Source organism: Rana temporaria, chromosome 1 (genome assembly GCF_905171775.1).
Source record: "Rana temporaria chromosome 1, aRanTem1.1, whole genome shotgun sequence".
Classification (NCBI taxonomy): Eukaryota; Metazoa; Chordata; class Amphibia; order Anura; family Ranidae; genus Rana; species Rana temporaria.
This window is the reverse complement of record NC_053489.1, coordinates 348,955,928-348,974,801: the sequence shown is the minus strand read 5'-3', so window position 1 is coordinate 348,974,801 and position 18,874 is coordinate 348,955,928. Positions and strand designations below refer to the sequence as shown.

The following is an 18,874-nucleotide window of genomic DNA, read 5'->3' as shown; positions in this document are numbered from 1 at the left end:
ATTGGCATCCCAGGAACTGCTGCGTGGGATTAATTCTGTCTTTTCCCCAGTCTGGTCGGTTTCAACATTTGGCCTTGTGTGCCATCAAGGACCTTGGCATTTCTTTTTCAAAGGCTGCTTGCCTCTCACTCCTTACTGAAAGACTTTTTACTGGGTGTCGGACACATTGTGCCTCCCGTATGTTCCCCAACGACTCAACAGGATCTTAGGCTAGTTCTATCGGTTAACCGGAAACCACCCTCTGAACCTCCCAGTGATTTTCTCCTGTCTGCTTTTAATCAGAAGGTTTCTTTCCCCATTTCTTTCACCTCTTTGAGGCGAGTTGGCAGTTTTAACCTGTAAAGAAAGTTGTCAGCCTTAACCTGTAAAGAACCTTTTTTGTGCTACACAGAGATAAGGTTGTCTAAAGCCATAAGGTCCCTTTTTTTTCTTCCTGTCTTTGACATCACAAGGAGATTTCCCTGTACTCTCTTAATATGGTACATGCTGTTAATGTTTGTCAAAAAAAAGCCGTAGTGAACAGTTACATTCACTCTTTTTGTCATTCTTGAGGGTCCCAGTAGGGAACAACCTGTTTCTCATTTCACTGGGCTGGATTCAAATAGGAGATACGACGGCGTATCTCCTGATACGCCATCGTATATTTGAGTGCGGGCCGTCGTATCTATGCGCCCGATTCATAGAATCAGTTACACATAGATTTCCCCAAGATCCGACTGGTGTAAGTGTCTTACACCGTCGTATCTTAGGCTGTATATTTACGCTGACCGCTAGGGGCGCTTCCCTAGACTTCCGCGTAGAATATGCAAATTAGGTCATTACGACGATTCAGAAACCAACGTCCGCCCGGCGCATTTTTTTTACATCGTTTGCGTTAGGCTTTTTCCGGCGTAAAGTTACCCCTGCTATATGAGGGGTATATGCGGCGTATCCTATGTCAAGTATGGCTGTCGTTCCCGCACCGAGTTTTGAAAATTTTACGTCGTTTGCGTAAGTCGTTCGCGAATAGGGATTTGCGTAAGTTACGTTCACGTCGATACCAATTTCGAGCATGCGCACTGGGATTTTTTCACGGACGCATGCGCCGTTCACAAAAAAGCGTCAAATACACGGGGTCAAGTGATATTTAAATAAAACACGCCCCCAACATCCCCATTTGAATGAGGCGGGCTTACACCGCCACACATAGGTTACGCCACCGTAACTAAGGGCGCAAGTTCTTTCTGCATACGGAACTTGCGCCCAAAGTTACGGCGGCGTAACGTATCTGAGATACGTTACGCCAGCAGAAAGATCCACTGATCTTTCTGAATCTAGCCCACTATCTCCAAGTGGATTTGGTGTTCAGCCATTTAGGCATGTCTGACTCTGGTTTTCTGTCGTCCTCTTCTTTATCCTTTTTTAGCTTATAGACTTGACAGGGTTCTACCTTTCACTGTCAAAGTGCATTCCACTAGATTAGTTAGTGCTTCATGAGCTTTTCGGCATCAGGCATCTGATACCTGTGGGATCCCTGAGGAAGCTAGAAAATCCCTGTACCTCTACTACAGTGATCTCTATTGGCTTTTAGGTTCTATACCGAGCTGCTGTCCTGCTGCATAATGAACGCAGGAAGTTGCTCATTTGGCAAAGGTGCCATTGAGAGAACACTTGTTGATTTGGTTAAATTGGGTTTCTGCCAGGCTGGGCTGTCCTGTGGGTTCATTCTGTGTTCCAAAGATACATTTCCATCTTTGGATAGCAGGTGGCGCCAGAGGGGGTCAGGCAGAGGTGCCTTTCTCCAGCAGCCAATCAGAGGAGTGTTTCCCTCGCAGGGCATGCTGGGGGAGGGTATTTCTTAGGCAGACGCCATTTTGTGGGGTTCGTTTTCGCCCGTTCCTGGTTCCGGGTGCGGCACCCACCTTTAGGGTGTGCGCTCATCATGGGCCCCGGAAAAATGGCCTACCAGGCCGGGGCGCACGTGCTACGTGTAGTTCCCAGTTCTGGGCCCTCATGGCTCGGAGCAACTGAAGCTGAAAAGGGGCCCCAGTGACTTACTGGGTCCCTACATTCTATGAAGGAGGTCCCAAGCAAGTTGTGCTGTTCGGTGGGGAGTCGGTCTGAGGTGTGCCCGGAGGCAGGTGATCCAATAGGGCTTGGACGATCCATTGGGGATCTGGGGATCCGGACACTGAGAAGTTGTATGCTGCAACTTGTCAGTCGGTGACCCCAAAATCAAGAAGTCTACCTGAGGGAGATTCAGGCAACATTATATTCGCTGAGAGGATTCGCTCTATTATCTAAGTTCCTGAGTAGAGGGCCTGTGGCAGAGGTTCCACTCCAAATTCTAATTCCATTAGAGCCAAGTCGGTGGCAGAGACTTGTTCCTTCTCAGAGATTCCGAGTGATACCCTGGCTGCCAGGTTGGTGTGAGAGGCCTGTCCAGGTACGCCATGTTGGGCGAGAAATAAAAGCACAGAAAACGACACCCTGCTGTTTGGACATTCCATTATTGCATCATCATCATCAGCATCATCCCTAGACACATTAAAGAGGTAACATAACATGCCGTCCCAATCTAACCAGCAGCTCCTGAGGGGGTAGCGCTACAAATATAAAGTGTACTTTTGATTGGACAAGGTGGAGAGAGGGTGGTGACGTCACAATTTCCACCTCATCTAATCAGATAACACTGTGCATTCATTGAGAAAATGCAAGGTATTCGCTGAATGGCACCTGTGCCAAGATGGCAACCTCCTGTGTTCATTAAACAGCAGGGCAGCTGCTCAGCACAGGACCCAGAGGTAATGCAATCACACTTGCAGCAGTGCCTATTACAGTAATTTCCAGCTTCCACAGGGATCCCACAGGTATGGCATGAATATACTTACATCGTCTAAGCTGGCCCAATATAATTATGTAAAGATTGCCATACCTAAACTTCTGCTTTAATCTCTGTGAAATGTTATGGTGTGCTATAGGTTTGATCAGTAGATACAGTGAGAATGCAGTTGTAGTTATTGCCAAGGGAGGAGGTTTCACTAGTAAAATTTTACATATTGTATTTTTTCCATTAATGATCTTGATTAATAAAGATACAGAATGTAAGTATAAAATGTGTGGCGAGAGGTTGAGCCAGCTGCCAGTCAGGAATCTGGGTGGATCCTGAAATTATTGTTGGGATCCCTGCGTAGACTGGACCAACTCTGTGACGTTAGTGACAGCAAGCTTTGACCCACTGCTGGTAGAATCTACAGTGCCTTAAAAAAGTATTCATACCTCTTGTAACATTTCACATTTTTTGTCATGTTACAACCAAACACATAAATGTATTTTATTGGTAGTTTATGTGATAGACCAACACAAAGTGGCACAGAATTGTGAAAAGGAAGAAAAATTATAAATTTTAATAATTTTACAAATAAATATTTGAAAAGTGTGGCATGCAGCCCCCTTTACTCTGATACCCCTAACTAAAATTCTCAGAATCTCAATATAAATACAGCTGTTCTGTGAAGCCCTCAGAGGTTTGTTAGAGAGTCTTAGTGAACAAACAGCATCATGAAGGTCGAGTAACACACCAGATGGGTCAGGAATAAAAAGTTGTGAAGATGTTTAAAGCAGGGTTAGGTTATAAAAAAATATCCAAAGTTTTGAAAATCTCACAGAGCACTGTTCAATCCATCATCCGAAAATGGAAAGTGTATGGCACAACTGCAAACCTACCAAGACATGGTCGTCCACCTAAAATGACAGGCCGGCAAAGGAGAGTATTAATCAGAGAAGCATGGTAGCTCTGGAGTAGCTTCAGAGATCCACAGCTCAGGTGGGAGAATCTGTCCACAGGACAACTCTTAGTCATGCACTCCACAAATCTGGCCTTTATGGATGAGTGGCAAGAAGAAAGCCATTGTTGAAACAAAGCCATAAAAATTAGCGTTTGCAGTTTGCGAGAAGCCATGTTGGGAACACAGCAAACATATGGAAGACAACAAATTAAACTTTTTGGCCTAAAAGCAAAACGCTATGACTGGCAGAAAACTAACACTGCACATCACCCTGTGAAACATGGTGGTGGCAGCATCATGTTGTGGGGATGCTTTTCTTCAGCAGGGACAGGGAAGCAAGTCAGAGTTGATGGGAAGATGGATGGAGCCAAATGCAGGGCAACCTTAGAAGAAAACTTGTTAGAGTCTGCAAAGGATTTGAGACTGGTGTGGTGGTTCACCTTCTAGCAGGACACTGACCCTAAACATACAGCCAGAGCTACAATGGAATGGTTTAGATCAAAGCATATTCATGTGTTAGAATGGTCCAGTCAAAGTCCAGACCTAAATCCAATTGAGAATATGTGGCAAGACTTGAAAATTGCTGTTCACAGATGCTCTCCATCCAATCCCAATCCTATTTTGCAAAGACGACTGCGCAAAATATATATTCTCTAGCTGTGCAAAGCTGGTAGAGACATACCCAAAAAGACTTGCAGCTGTAATCGTAGCGAAAGGTGGTTCTACACAAGTATTAAAGGGTCACTAAAGGAATTTTTATTTTTTTTAGCTAAATAGCTTCCTTTACCTTACTGCAGTCCTGGTTTCATGTCCTCATTGTTAGTTTTTGCTTTGATGTTGCTGTAATTCCTCTCAGTTCCGTACACTTCCTGGTTGTCTGTTTCCTGATCACCACAGTACTGGGAGATTTCTCACTGTGGTGACTAATCAAGGAGGTGTGATTACTGTGTGTCAGCACCAATCCAGTTTCGTTTTACAAAGCATCACTGCCCTCTATTGGCTCTTTGCCTCTTACAGAGGTCAAACGTTTCAAATGAAACTAAACTGCAGGTACATTATATGATTGGTTTTTATCTATTTTTAATCATTTTTAAAAGGAATCAGTTAACTATTATGTCTCTATACCCTGTAAACAGTCATTTCAGCAAAAAAATTTTTTATTTTAGTGACCCTTTAAAGGGAGGGAGGGGGGGGGGGGTGAATGCAAATGCACGCCACACTTTTCACATATTTATTTGTAAACAAATTTGAAAACCATTGATAATTTTTCTTCCACTTCACAAATCTTAGGTGGTGACTTCAATGCCCCATTAGACCCACTCTTGGACTCTTCGACTTCACGATCTTCGTTGTCTTTGCTTTACTCATTTTTCCCATACCCATCAGTCTTACAGTCACATAGACTACTTTCTAATGGATCATAGTTGTTTGGACTGGAGTGGACTTGGCGTTTAAACGACTCACTACTCATGAAGACTGTGTTACACAGGTCTCAGAAACTATATCTCACTTTTTCACTGACCACACAGCGGATATTACCCCCCAGCCCATTCAATGGGAGGCTCTAAAGGATGTCTTGTGAGGCACCTTTATTCAAATTGGGGTCCATTTGAAGAAGGAATGCTCAGCTGCCATAGTGGCTGCAATTTAAAAGCTCAGGACTTTGGAAACTGAGCACAAGTGCTCTCCTACCGTGGAAACTCTCACTGAGGTCTCTTTAGCCCAATCACAACTTAGTGACTTCTATGGGGTGTCCACACGTTTGTATGCTGATAAACTTGCTCTACATCAGTATAAATTGAGACAAATGCAGTAGATCATTGGCTCGCTCCCTGGACCCAAAAACTACATTGACGTTCATTTCCCACGTCAGGCACGAGTCGGGTAACTCTGTTTCCCAGATAGCTCAGACGTTCACGGATTTCTATCAGTCTTTATACAATATCCCTGCTACTGACATTTCTAGCTCCATCTCAGAAGTTGGAGAGTAAGGCATCTTATATTGTGAGGACAGCATTACCCATATTGAATGAGGATGATATTAGTTATCTGGAAGAGACCATTACTGTAGACGAGGTCCTCGCAGCCATAGCAGTCACCCCGTTTGGTAAGAGCCCAGGTCCGGATGGCTTCACCCCTTACAAATCTTTTGCTGCCCTCCTTACACCCTTTTTAACTAAAGTGTTTAACTCCCTGTCAGAAGGTTCAGTATTCCAACCACAAACACTTGAGGCTCATATTTCCCCCATTCCAAAACCTGACAGAGACCTCACTGTTTTGCCGCGTACACACAATCCGACAACAAAACCGTGGATTTTTTTTTCGACTGAATTTTGGCTCAAACTTATGTTTCATACACACGGTCACACAAATGTTGTCGGAAATTCCAAACGTCAAGAAGGCGGTGACGTACAACACTACGATGAGCCGAGAAAAATTAAGATCAATGATTACAAGCATGCGTAGGATTTTTGTGTCGGAATTGCATACAGACGATCGGAATTTCCGACAAGAGCTTTTGCTGTCGAAAAATTTGAGAACCAGCTCTCAAATTTTTGCTGTTGAAAATTCCGACAGAAAATATCCAATGGGGCCTACACACGGTCGGAATTTCCGACCAAAAGCTCACATCGAACATTTCTTGTTGGAAATTCCTATCATGTGTATGTGGCATGAGTGCAAATTATTGACCTATCTCCCTGATAGGAGTCGATCTGAAAGTGTTTGCTAAGGTGTTGGCTAATAGATTGCAGCCCTTATTGCCCGATTTGATTCATTTGGACCTGGTGGGATTTGTGAGTGGACTTGAACCCTGGGATAATACCCAGAAAACCCTTTTTTTAGCCCGCACAAATGATATCTCCCTCTGTCTTCTGACGGTTGATGCTGAAAAAGAAGTCGACCGGGTTTAATGGCAATTTTTTAGACTGTCTTTGCAACAGATAGGACCGAGTCTTAAAATGATCTCTGTCCCTCTATTCCTCACTGTCAGCCAGAATTTAATCAAATGGTTCATAATCCCCCACATTCCATATCCAGACGACGAGGCAAGGATGTCCCCTCTCTCCCCTCCTCATGGAACATTTAGCTGTCGCCCTACGCACCAACGCTATTACAGGTATTGTGATAGGCCCTATTCATTCTAAACTTGCCCTATTTGCAGATGACCTGCTAATGTTTGTGACAAGCTTATCCTTGCCCGTAATTTTACAGGAGTTTAAGGAATTCGGGGAAATGAGCAACTTTAAAGGGGTTGTAAAGGTTTGTTTTTTTATTTTCTAAATTGGTTCCTTTAAGCTAGTGCATTGTTGGTTCACTTACCTTTTCCTTCCATTTCCCTTCTAACTGTTTTTTTTCTTTGTTTTCTTTGTCTGAATTTCTCACTTCCTGTTCCTCCTCAGTAAGGTGTTCAGTAAGCTGTTCTAAATGACTTTCCACCGCTCGGATGATGGTGGAAAGCTTACTGAGGAGAAACAGGAAGTGAGAAATTCAAACAAAGAAAAAAAACATTTAGAAGGGAAATCGAAAGATAAGGTAAGTGAACCAACAATGCACTAGCTTAAAGGAACTAATTTAAAAAATAAAAGATGAACCTTTACAACCCCTTTCAAGTAAACCACAGCAAGTCAGAAATTCTCAATATCTCATTGTCAGGGGCGACCTTACTAAAATGTCGACCTCCTTCCCTTTCAAGACAGGCTCCAAGTCCATTCGATATCTAGGAATTACCATCCCAATAGAAGCATCCCAGATTTTCTGTGCAAATTTCATTCCCCTTCTCCTTTAATCCTAGGCGGATTTATCCTCATATGTGAATAAGTGGCTTTCATGGTTGGGTAGGGTGAACGCTCTGAAAAATGTTCTCCCCCGATTTTTATATCTATTCCAAACCCTCCCTATCTACATAAAGACCTCATATTTTAAGAAGCTTCGTCAGCTGTTCTGAAGTTTCATATGGGCAGCGGCTCGTCCCAGGATAACATGAATCCTTTTCTTTCCAGAAAACAGGGGTGGCTGGAGCCCCAGATGTTTATTTGTGCCACAAGGCAGCGGTACTCATGCGTATTGTAGACTGGTTTCATCATGCTACCTCTAAACTCTGGGTCCAATTAGAGAACCACTTAAACTTGATTAAGCTCTGTGCTTTACCATGGACCTCTGCAGAGTGTCGTAAGGATATGTCCCTTTTGGCGGACCTTACCCATCAAACAATCCAAATCTGGGATCGGATGAACATGACTAGACCAGTTTCCAAACATTTGGGACCCATGACTCCCTTCTTTGGATCCCCTGCATTCCGGCCTGCAGAGGGCAAGTTGGAATTTGGACTTTGGCATAAAGACAAATGCACAAGTCCTCAATGCTGATACCTCCCTGATGACAAACTCCCCTCCCAACTCGCTACCCCAATCTCCGACCCACTGGCTTCAAAGACAAGTCCTATCGTACATTCACAGTCTTCCTTCTCTGTCTGATACCCTATCCGAACCATCGGGATTTGACAATCTACCTCTACAGACTGACCATACGACTCATGTAGTCTCCCAGCTTTATTCTCGCCTACACAACATCTCTTCTCCAGACCTTCCATTGTACACACAGACTTGGAAATCAGAGCTACGACATTCTACTTCATGTATAGACTGGCAAAAATGCTTAATTTTGATGCACAAGCTCTTTAGCAACCTCAACTCAAGAGAAAGGGTTTAAACTAGTTACAAGATTGTACAGATGCCCTGCAAATATAAGCCACTTCGATCCCTCCCTGTCCGATGCTTGCTGGAGACATTTGGGTTCAAGTTGTACCTTGCTTCACATATGGTGGGACTGCCCTCCTGTCAAAAAATTATGGCAATCGATTTGTGACTTATACTGCAGGGTGATGGCGACTATCCAACCATCACCGGAGATAGGCCTCCTCTCCATGATTCCTGGCCCTCTAAAATCAAATCAAAAAGATGTATTCCGTCACTTCCTTGCTGTGGCATGGACAGTGATCCCCCGACACTGAAAATCAGATTTGCCCTCCCTAGGGGAGTGGGATATTGAAGTAGACCGCATATGAGACTTGGAACGTCTGATAGCCCAGGAAAACGATAAAGAGCATCAGTTCTCCATAACGTGAACCTCCTGGTCCATGTTTTGGTATTCCTAGGAGTTTGTACTGTGGGCTGAAGGTGGCGCCAACTACCTCCACACCATAGTCATGATGGAGTGTCTCCTTTCCTTTCTCTCACACCTGGACACTTATTCTGCTAGTTTTGCTTCCTTATATGTACATTGCCCCCCTTATTTACGTAATGAGTTGTGATCCTTCCAGAATCTACCTTTTTTTATGAGACTCAGTTATTTATGTGTAATTATTTTGTTTCAAAACCATCCTGATCTCGTTTGGGATGATACTTTTGTTCTACATGTGTTGTATGCATAAGCTATGAATGGTGTTTCTGAGTTAACAGTGCCATCTTGTGTGCTGTACCATAATTTCAATCATGCTGTAAAGTGTGGCTCTGATGTTGAAATATCACTGCCCATGCTATCACAAGGAATGTCGTTCATTCCTTGTAATAGCAAAAAAATTTATCGCACCACACATGAATTATTGTTGCAAAGGTCAGAGCGAGAGCAATGATTCTAGCACAAGACCTCCTGTATAACTCTAAAGCCTGTAAAGGCTTTTAAAGTGTTGACTATGTTTTAGGGTTGTCTCGATACCACTTTTTTAAGGCCGAGTACAAGTACCAATACTATTTTTCTAGTACTCGCCATTTTTTTCATTCACGACCGAATGTGACAGTGTTTCATCACATACAGCTAACCATTTCATCTTGCTACGGAAGTGACATTCCGCCGAGAAATTTCGCACTGCACATGCGCGATGCGTTCCAAATGATTTGCGACAATACAGAGCAGTGAAACCGTCAGATAATGTCACAGACAATACAAACAGTGGGCTATGCATTCCAAGACTAATACTTCCCTTGTTACCTAGTGTCTCCAGAACTGCAAGCTGTCCCTGTACAACCCAAAGCAACCCAAATCAACCTGTGGAGGTTCTGCATTGCTGGTACTTGTAGTGCCTATCCAGAGCAACCTGTGGTGATAGATCCTGCTATGCTGGGACTTGTAGTGTCTCTAAAGATGCCAGCTGTCCTTGGACTGCCCTATACAATCCAGGGCAACCAGTGCTGATTATCCTGCCATGCTGGGACATGTTGGGCAGGGAACTACTACCATGTGACCAGGCTGGGCCAATCACTAGTGCTTTAACATAGGAAAGGGAAGAGCCATTTGTTCACTAATACTCTAAAGTACTAGGTGTTCCATCTCCTGGCATGAGAGCACGAGTAAAGGAAGGCGTTTTACCTTTCCTTCTACACTATATTCTGGCTATAGTGTAAATTTACTGTGTAAGTTTAAAAAATAGCTATACCATTTTCTTCACAGAATGGCTAAGAAATTAGCAAAACACTGGTCAGTTGTTAGGGATTGACCAGGAGATCATGCTTAGATGTGTTACTGTTAAACATGGAACTGTAAGCTCTAATGGGCAGGGCCCTCTGATTCCTCTTGTACCAAATTGTATTGTAACTGTACTGTCTGCCTTCATTTTGTAAAGCGTTGCACAAACTGTTGGCGCTATATAAATCATGTATAATATAATATAATAATAATGGCAAATATTGCTTAGCTATTATACAACCTCTCCTAAGATATGAGGATTTTTTTATTATTTTTTTAGAGCCAGATCTATTTCTACAAAATGTCGTACTGCATGTAGATGCCAGTGTGTTTCATAAACTGCATCACTGAAAGCAGCAAGGAATCATTGCATTATACATGCCTGGACTGGCTGTGATAATTACTGATACAGCTAGGTCAACAGATCTCAAATGAACAGAAAAGTGTGCATACAAATGGAGACCAGTCTAATTAAGCTCATTAACCTTGGAGCTCTGTGCTGCATCTGCAAAAGGCAAGTTTGAAAACAAGCTGTACCTCTGCTGCTTTGACAAAAGCACATCAGTCTTTTAACCAATTGCTACAGGCTGGGCAAGAGCAAATATGGCCCTTTATATGATTCTACCACTTTCAGATCTTATTGTTGATATCTGTTGAGACTTCATCTGTTATCTAGTGCAGGGATTTTCTCCCTTTAATTCAAACTCTGATCCACCTTCCCCTGTCCTGCAAACAGTATACGTTCCCCTGCAGTATTTTTTCTCTTTATCGGTGTTCTTCTTAAAGCAGAACTACATCTGACAAAACAAACTAAAAACTCTATTTAATTAATTTAAATATTCAAAGCAACCCCCAGCCCCAATCCATTCATGTCTCCATGCTTTATCTTGCCGAGAAGTCACTTTGGAAAACACCCCCTCCCATTTCTGGCTGTGGCCACCTTAAGTAAAGGCAAATAATTCACATAGCATTTATGGTATTTGCTGGAATCTATCTTCCCTTAGCTCAGGCATGCTGGAGGGTGTGCTTAGCTGAGAAAACCCCTCATCCCCTCCTGAAAACTCCTGGGATGCATGACATAATTTGCCTAGGCCTGGAAACCAGAAACTAACTGAAGAATGTAAAATGTATGATATTCTTTCCTATCTATTAACGAATTCTAGCAGCATAAGAATGCTTGGGGCACTTAGCAACTTCAAGAAAAATATCTAGAAATCTGACTTTTTGAATTTATCCTTGCCTTAGACTCAGTAGGACAATTCTCTCCCACCTATACTACTTATCCCCCGTTACAACTAAGGGGTTTCATTCTGCCATTCTAAAGCCTCGTACACACGATCAGTCCATCCAATGAGAATGGTCTGAAGGACCGTTGTCATAGGTTAACCGATGAAGCTGACTGATGGTCCGTCGTGCCTACACACCATCAGTTTAAAAAACGATCGTGTCAGAACGCGGTGACGTAAAACACAACGACGTGCTGAAAAAACCGAAGTTCAATGCTTCCAAGCATGCGTCGACTTGATTCTGAGCATGCGTGGATTTTTAACCGATGGTTGTGCCTACCAACGATCGTTTTTTTCCCATCGGTTAGGAATCCATAGGTTAAATTTAAAGCAAGTTGGCTTTTTTTTAATCTATGGTTAAATAACCTATGGGGCCCACACACGATCGGTTTGGACCGTTGTCCTCTGGTTAATCTATCGTGTGTATGAGGCCTTAGAGCTGTCCTCAAGACCCAGTCCATTTACTCTCATATGTTTTAACTCTCAGTTTCCACCCAGTATGTCTCTGGCCACCTTCCTGAATACAGATGGAATTATTTATTTGCAGTATTCCACGCCCTTCAGCCAGACTGAAATGCACTGTGGCCTCATTTTACATCTCAGTTTCCAACCACCATAACAGACTGCTACCAGGAAAACAACTACCCAACTACATTAGGTCTCTATCCAAATAGACATTGCTAAATTGCTGCATAACCACTTCAATAAAGGGCATTTTTACCCCCTCCTTCCTAAGGCCAATTTCCAACTTTCATGCAATGGTATGTATGGTATATAAATCCCCACTGGCTTTTTTATTGTTTGCTAAACAAATCAAACCGCACATTTTGAAAGAAAACAAGTTTTTCTTTGTTTCAGTTGTAAAATTCTGTAAATAAGTAATTTTACTCTTTCACTGATGTGCGCTGATGAGGCTACACTAACGGGCACTGATAGACTGCATTGATAGGCACTGATGAGGTGGTACATGGTAAAGAGCCTACATCATAGGCTCTTTAATGTGATGGGAGATGCGGTGTGTCCAAGGAACATGCCATACCATCGATCGCTGTGCTGCGCGCCCCAGGGGGCATGCACAAGCGGCTTGTTCTGAAGGACGTCAAATGTCAGAACAATGAAACCCCTACCCGGACTACAGAAAAATGATGGCTGGGCAAGGGTTTCATTGTGGTAAAAGAATTTTGAACATTCATGTACTTCTCCAGCAGCAGACCTTTGAGCAATTTTGGATTTATATGCTATCCTGACAGAGATGACTTACAAAGAGAGGCCACCCTTTGAGCTAGCCTGGGATTGGATTCTAGAAAAGCAGTTTTTGGAGGAGGATTGGTCTGAGACCTACAATTTTGGGCATGATAACATTACATCCAGGTGGTACAGATGTCGGACCACCTTGTGGAATCTGCTACAATACATTAGGGATAATCCAATTTCAGCAAATTAAAACATCTTTTTACTAAAGACCAAAATGTTTAGATTTTAAAAACTTTGTCATTAGACAAAAATAAACTAAACAATTTCTACAGATAGAAAGTGTAGGAATCTAAAGTTGCATGCACAAAGTCTACAGATACAGCTGATTTACTAAAGACAAATAAGCTGTTTACTTTGCAAGCAAATTTTTCCTTCGTTTAGTGAACGAGGTGTAGCTCTGCTGAGTTCCTTCATTTTCTTTCTTGCATATAATTGGGTATTATTTGCAAAGTGAATTTTCACCACATTTATTAAGCCAAGGGAAAATGTATCTGATAACCGAAAATGTACCCCTTTGCTAAACCAGACACAAGTCTCACCTTCATTCCTATTGGCTTATCACTAGGATTCCAATAAGAATGTGCAGGAGGCAGGAAGGAACAGGCAAGCATCAGCACCATAAAATAAGTGCTGAAGCTTTACCTGTGAAAAATACCTGACATTTAAAGAGCACAGGTTTGTTTTCATTCCAAATATTATAACCACAAAAAAGGAAAAAAAGAAAGAAGAAGAAGCAGGTACTTACTTATTAAATTAAGCAGGCTACTTTTCCCTGCATTAGTAGCTCCTGCTAGAACCACCTGCACCCCATCTCTCAGTCTCTCTCCTCGGCGGTTGTCCTTGAGATGCTCCTCCAGCTCTTTCTGAAGCTTTTCTACTTCTTCATCAACTGCCAATTCAAATTAGTTAGATCAAAAGTTTTCTAAAACAGACCCTACCCCTTTTTTGGTGTTTGTAATTTCTGTTTGCAGCTTGTAATCCGCATTGCTTTATTGCTTAAGGAATAGCACTACATATAATGGTGGCACTTTATAAATGAATGACATTAATACTAAATGTCAGTAAAGCAAATTCACAGAGAGCCCATAGTTTACAGTTAAGACTTTGCAAGGCCTAGGATTAGCATTTAAGCAATTACAATGTTTTAATCATAAAGGATAATGTGTTGGACTGCACGGATGTTTAAATTAAGAAATCTTAATAAATATACTTTATATTCCTGTATTTTATCTGTGTGTCTGTTAGAAAATCCTTTGAAATAAATGTGAGGTTACATGTAAAATGTGTCATGTACTATTTGGGTCATATGCTATTGTACTCCCTGCTGCTAAATACGGTAATATTAACATACATGTTAACATCCATGCACAATATGCTACAATAACAAACCGAATTCTTGTGGATACCTGCGGACAGAACACCTTCTTCAATATGGTCATCTTCACTAAAATCTATAAAGGCTTCAACATGAGCCAATGCCTGATTGAGAAAGGAAAAAAATAAATAAAAAATTCAGCAAAAAAACAGCAAACTTTGGGATGGCAAGACAAACGGTCTGAGTAATTTTTCAAGAGAAAACTAGGCAGGGCTGACAAAACTCAGTCCGCAGAAGTATTGTGTGTTGTCAGCCCACAGTAGGACTTAGTTAGGCCATATACTAGTAGAATTTTGTTAAAAAAAAAAAATTATATCATTTTCCAAGTATTTGATTTTTCTAATGGTACTGGGGTTACATCGAGGTTTGCTTTTAGCTAAAAATTTGAAGAAACAGGATGAAATTTCTTTCTTCAAAGAAACAAAGTTCTAACTATAAGCCCTCGTTCACATCAATGCGATTTGACAGGTCAAACCACTTGACAAATCGCAGCCTTTTGCAAGCAATGGCATCCTCCCAATCGGTGCGACGCTGACTTTGCCGCGCTGCACCAAATTTCCAAAAGGCGTTCCTGCACTACTTTTGTTGACGACTTCAATAGATATCTATGCATGAGCCCGCACAGATGTCTTTCAAGTCGCCCCCAAAGTCGAACTGAAATCATGAGTTCAGATGAAGTCACACAATTTCAAGGCCGCGTTCAATGTAAACAAGGGCTAAATGTGTTTTTTCAGTTGGGAAAAATTATTCTAATGAAGCCTGTTTATTATGTCTCACATTCTATATAAATAGCAGGTCCAGACAATTTTTAAGGGCTTTTGAACGAAACGAGTTGACTTGATGGCATTCACAGTTCCGGATGTCAGAATACAACGTTTCAGCAGGGATGATTCCTCTATCCACCAGTGTGTGAATGGAGGGATCGAAAAAAATCAGCTCCCTGGCTTAAAAAAAAAATATATATATATATATATATATATATATATATATATATATATATATATATATATATATATATTTATAGCTGGCTTAAGAAAGCAAAAAGTGAAAGCTTTGTCAAAATTGCTTTTAGGCAAATGTTCCAATAATATTACTAAACATACATAATAAATTCACTTTAGCTACATGCCAACCGCCGCGCGCCTATTTACGTTGCCAGAATGGCACGGGCAGGCAAAATGGCGTATCCGTACGTCCCTTTAAAATCCCTGCCTGGAGCGTGCCTGCAGGTCCCACAAACACGATGTTTGCCGGAGGCCCGCGATTGCGGTGAGGAGAGACAGAACAGGAAGATGCCTAAGTAAACAAGGCATTTACCTGTTCTGCCTAGCAACATGTAAGGTATCTACTGCTCCCTGTGATCGGAAGCAGTGATCTCTGTCTTTTCCTAGGTAGCCCATCCCCACTACAGTTAGAACATGCTGAGGGAACACATTTAACCCCTTGACCGCCAACTGTTTAACCCCTTCCTGCCAGTGACATTTATACAGTAATCAGTGGCTATTTTTAGCTCAGATCGTGTGTCAAAGGTGTCCGATCTGTCCTTCGCAATTTCGCAGTCATGATAAAAATTACAGATCTCTGCCTTTACTAGTAGAAAAAAAAAAAATAATAATACAAAATGGCATAAATCATTTCCCTATTTTGCAGACTCTATAACTTTTGCGCAAACCAAACGATATACACTTATTGCAATTTTTTTTACCAAAAATATGTAGAATACATATCGGCCTAAACTGTGGAAGAAATTCTTTTTTATATATTTTTTGGGGATATTTACTATAGCAAAAAGTAAAATCATAAAAAAGGCACATGTACAGCATGCTATTTCTAACCCGAATCAATCGATTGCTCCATCTGTGATATAGTTGTCCAAGGTCTCCAGACATCTGGCGTAATGCTTGTCGCCTTTGAACTTCAGTTTCTGCATGGATAAGATCCCCCAGACCTTCTACTTCAGTTAGATCTAGCTTCCCATTTTGAAAAGCTCTCTTTGTAAATTCTCCTGGCTTTGCAGGGCGGAGAGTTTTTAAATGTCCTAGGAGAAAAAAAAATCTGATCTTTATACACAGGACACAAAGATAGACATTTGTAGGCAATTAGGTCAGGTCATCAGCAAAAAAAATAAAATAAAAACATTTAGCCAGCCTCTGTATAACCCTGCCTCTAACCGTCATGCCTCATTTCCAGAGGTAAGGCCTTTAGGAGGGTCCAAAGGTAGAGATAGTCAGCACGGAACATAATCCAGAGGGTAGTATTGGGAGCATTAGTGGTAGGTTTACTAAAGTACATAAACCCGAGGTAAGTATAGTAGCAAGTCCTATTTGCAATCTCGGAACTCCCAATAAGAGGACAGTATGCGACTGGTCTAAACTATGTGGCATTTTCACTAATGCCAGGAGCCTGGAGGACAAGATGGGAGAACTAAGTAATACTGTTGTACGAGCAGTATTTCGATTTTGTGGGAATTTCAGAGACTTGGTTCAACAGTTGTCATGGCTGGCAACCATTCAAGGGTATTCCCTTTATCACAGAGATAGAGAAAGTAAAAAAGGGGGAGGGGTATGCCTGTATATCAAGAATAATGTACAAGTGAATGTGAGAGATGATATCACTAAGGGAGCTAGGGAGGAGGTGGAATCCTTATGGGTAGAGCTCCAAAAGGGATGAAACTAAGGGGAAAATAATACTGGGAGTATGCTATAGGCCCCCTAACCTGAGAGAGGAGGAGGAGACGGTCCTCCTATCACAATTTGGATTAGCAGCAAGGATGGGAAGTGTCATTATAATGGGGATTTTAATTTTCCAGACAGACTGTGCATAAGGAAACCACGCATTTGTCTAATGCTCGCCAGTTTCTAAATGTCTTGCAGGATAATTTTATGGGTCAGATGGTAGACGCACCAACTAGGAACAAAGCGTTACTAGATCTACTATTGCCAACAATACAGACCTGATCACAGATGTGAAAATAAGGGGCAATTTAGGAAACAGCGACCACAGGTCAATTAGCTTCAGTATAAATCACACAAACAGGAAACATATGGGGAATACAAAGACACTGAATTTCAAAAGAGCCAACTTCCCTAAACTATGAACCTTGCTAGAAAATATAAATTGGGATAAAATCTTAGGAACAGAGAACATGGAGGAGAGATGAGTTTACTTTAAGAGCATATTAAATAAGGGCATTAGCCAGTGCATCCCATTGGGAAATAAAATTAAAAGAGCAAGCAAAAGTCCTGGATAGCTTAAAAGCAAAAGAGAAGGCCTTCAAAAATTACAAGCCTGAGAGATCATCATCAGCATTCAGACTTTACAAAGAATGCAACAAGAAATGTAAGGGTGCAATTAGGGCGGCTAAGATAGAACACAAAAGACACATAACGGAGGAGAGCAAAAAAAATCCCTAGAAATTCTTTAAGCATATAAACAGTAAAAAAGGGAGGACAGACCATATTGGCCCTATAACGAATGAGGAAGAAAATCTGGTTACAAAGGATGGGGAGATGGCGAAGGTATTGAATTTATTCTTCTCAGTCTTCACAAGGGAATCGGGGGGCTTCAATAACCAAAACCGCAGTGTTTATACTCGTGACACATCACAGAAAGCACCCTCATGGCTAACAGAAGACATAATTAGAAATAGACTTGGGGGGCGTGGCTTAGCTGGGGATGTAGGCGGTCGTGTTCCCTGTGAGCTCCGCCGAACATCCGCTCTTTTATCCTGATACTGGGTCCCTGGTGGCTCCTCTCCGGTCCCGAAGTGTACCTTACCGTTCCTGGCTGCTACATCCACCCTCCGCTGGTCCCAATCGTGTTGTGGAAGATGTCCCGGGGGGGTTTAGCTGACCAGACCAAGTGAGCAAAGATGGCAGCGCGGCTTCTCAGTCGGCTAAGGAGCGGTATAGGGCAGCAGCACAGAAGCTGTTCTCTCCAATCGGTGCCCGCGATCTGCCAGAGGTCCCCAGGGAAGGTGAGGAGACTCATAGTGGCTCTCAATCGGATGCAGACGACACTGTGCCCCTGGAGGATCCCCCTGCGCCAGTGCTGCCTTGGGACACAGTGAGTACTACCCCTGGGTCCCATGTGCTGGGGGTGACTGCGGCCTCGGGCTCAGACGGGCCTGAACCCACACTCAGAGACATATTTAGAGCAATTACAACTTGCAATGCCTCTGTGACTCATTTGGCTGCTGAAATTAAAGGGGTAAAGGCAGAAATGTCATTTTTGCGGCAAGACATGCAGAAACTGCGGGATCGCACATCTGACGTTGAGGGGCGCGTTAGCACCTTGGAAGATGATCTGGCCCCTATACAGCGGGAGTCTCATGCCCAGCAATTAATGGTTGCTAAACATGCTGCAAATATCGATGAACTCGAAAATAAGATGCGCCGGAATAATGTTAGAGCTATTGGTATTCCGGAGAGAATGGAGGGGAAAAACCTGGTTGCTTTCATAGAGCAGTGGCTGACGGAAAAGTTTGGGAAAGAATCCTTTTCGCTTATGTTTGCGGTGGAGCATGCACACTGTGTTCCTCTGAGGCCTTTGCCCCCGGGTAACCCCCCTAGAGCTTTTCTATTCAAAATGCTCAACTATAAGGACAGAGATGCTATTTTGTCTAAGGCGCCTTCTATAGGAGACGTTCTAGTGATGGATAACTCCAAAATCTCTCTGTTCCCGGATTTCTCTGCGGAGGTGCATAAACAGCGTGCGCAAGTCAATGATGT

At 42.4% G+C, this 18,874-nt stretch overlaps 1 protein-coding gene across 3 annotated transcripts in view; it reads right to left on the bottom strand.

The window, feature by feature from the left end:
* GTPBP3 (GTP binding protein 3, mitochondrial) overlaps nt 1-18,874 on the bottom strand; it is a 107,716-nt gene that overhangs the window by 19,975 nt on the left and 68,867 nt on the right. For all 3 annotated transcript variants that reach the window (XM_040320510.1, XM_040320500.1, XM_040320517.1), the window contains exons 5-7: nt 15,980-16,182; nt 14,176-14,248; nt 13,515-13,658 (exon numbers count right to left, since the gene is read on the bottom strand). In XM_040320510.1, the coding sequence (XP_040176444.1) occupies nt 13,515-13,658; nt 14,176-14,248; nt 15,980-16,182 (420 nt within the window). The remainder of the gene's footprint in view (nt 1-13,514; nt 13,659-14,175; nt 14,249-15,979; nt 16,183-18,874) is intronic.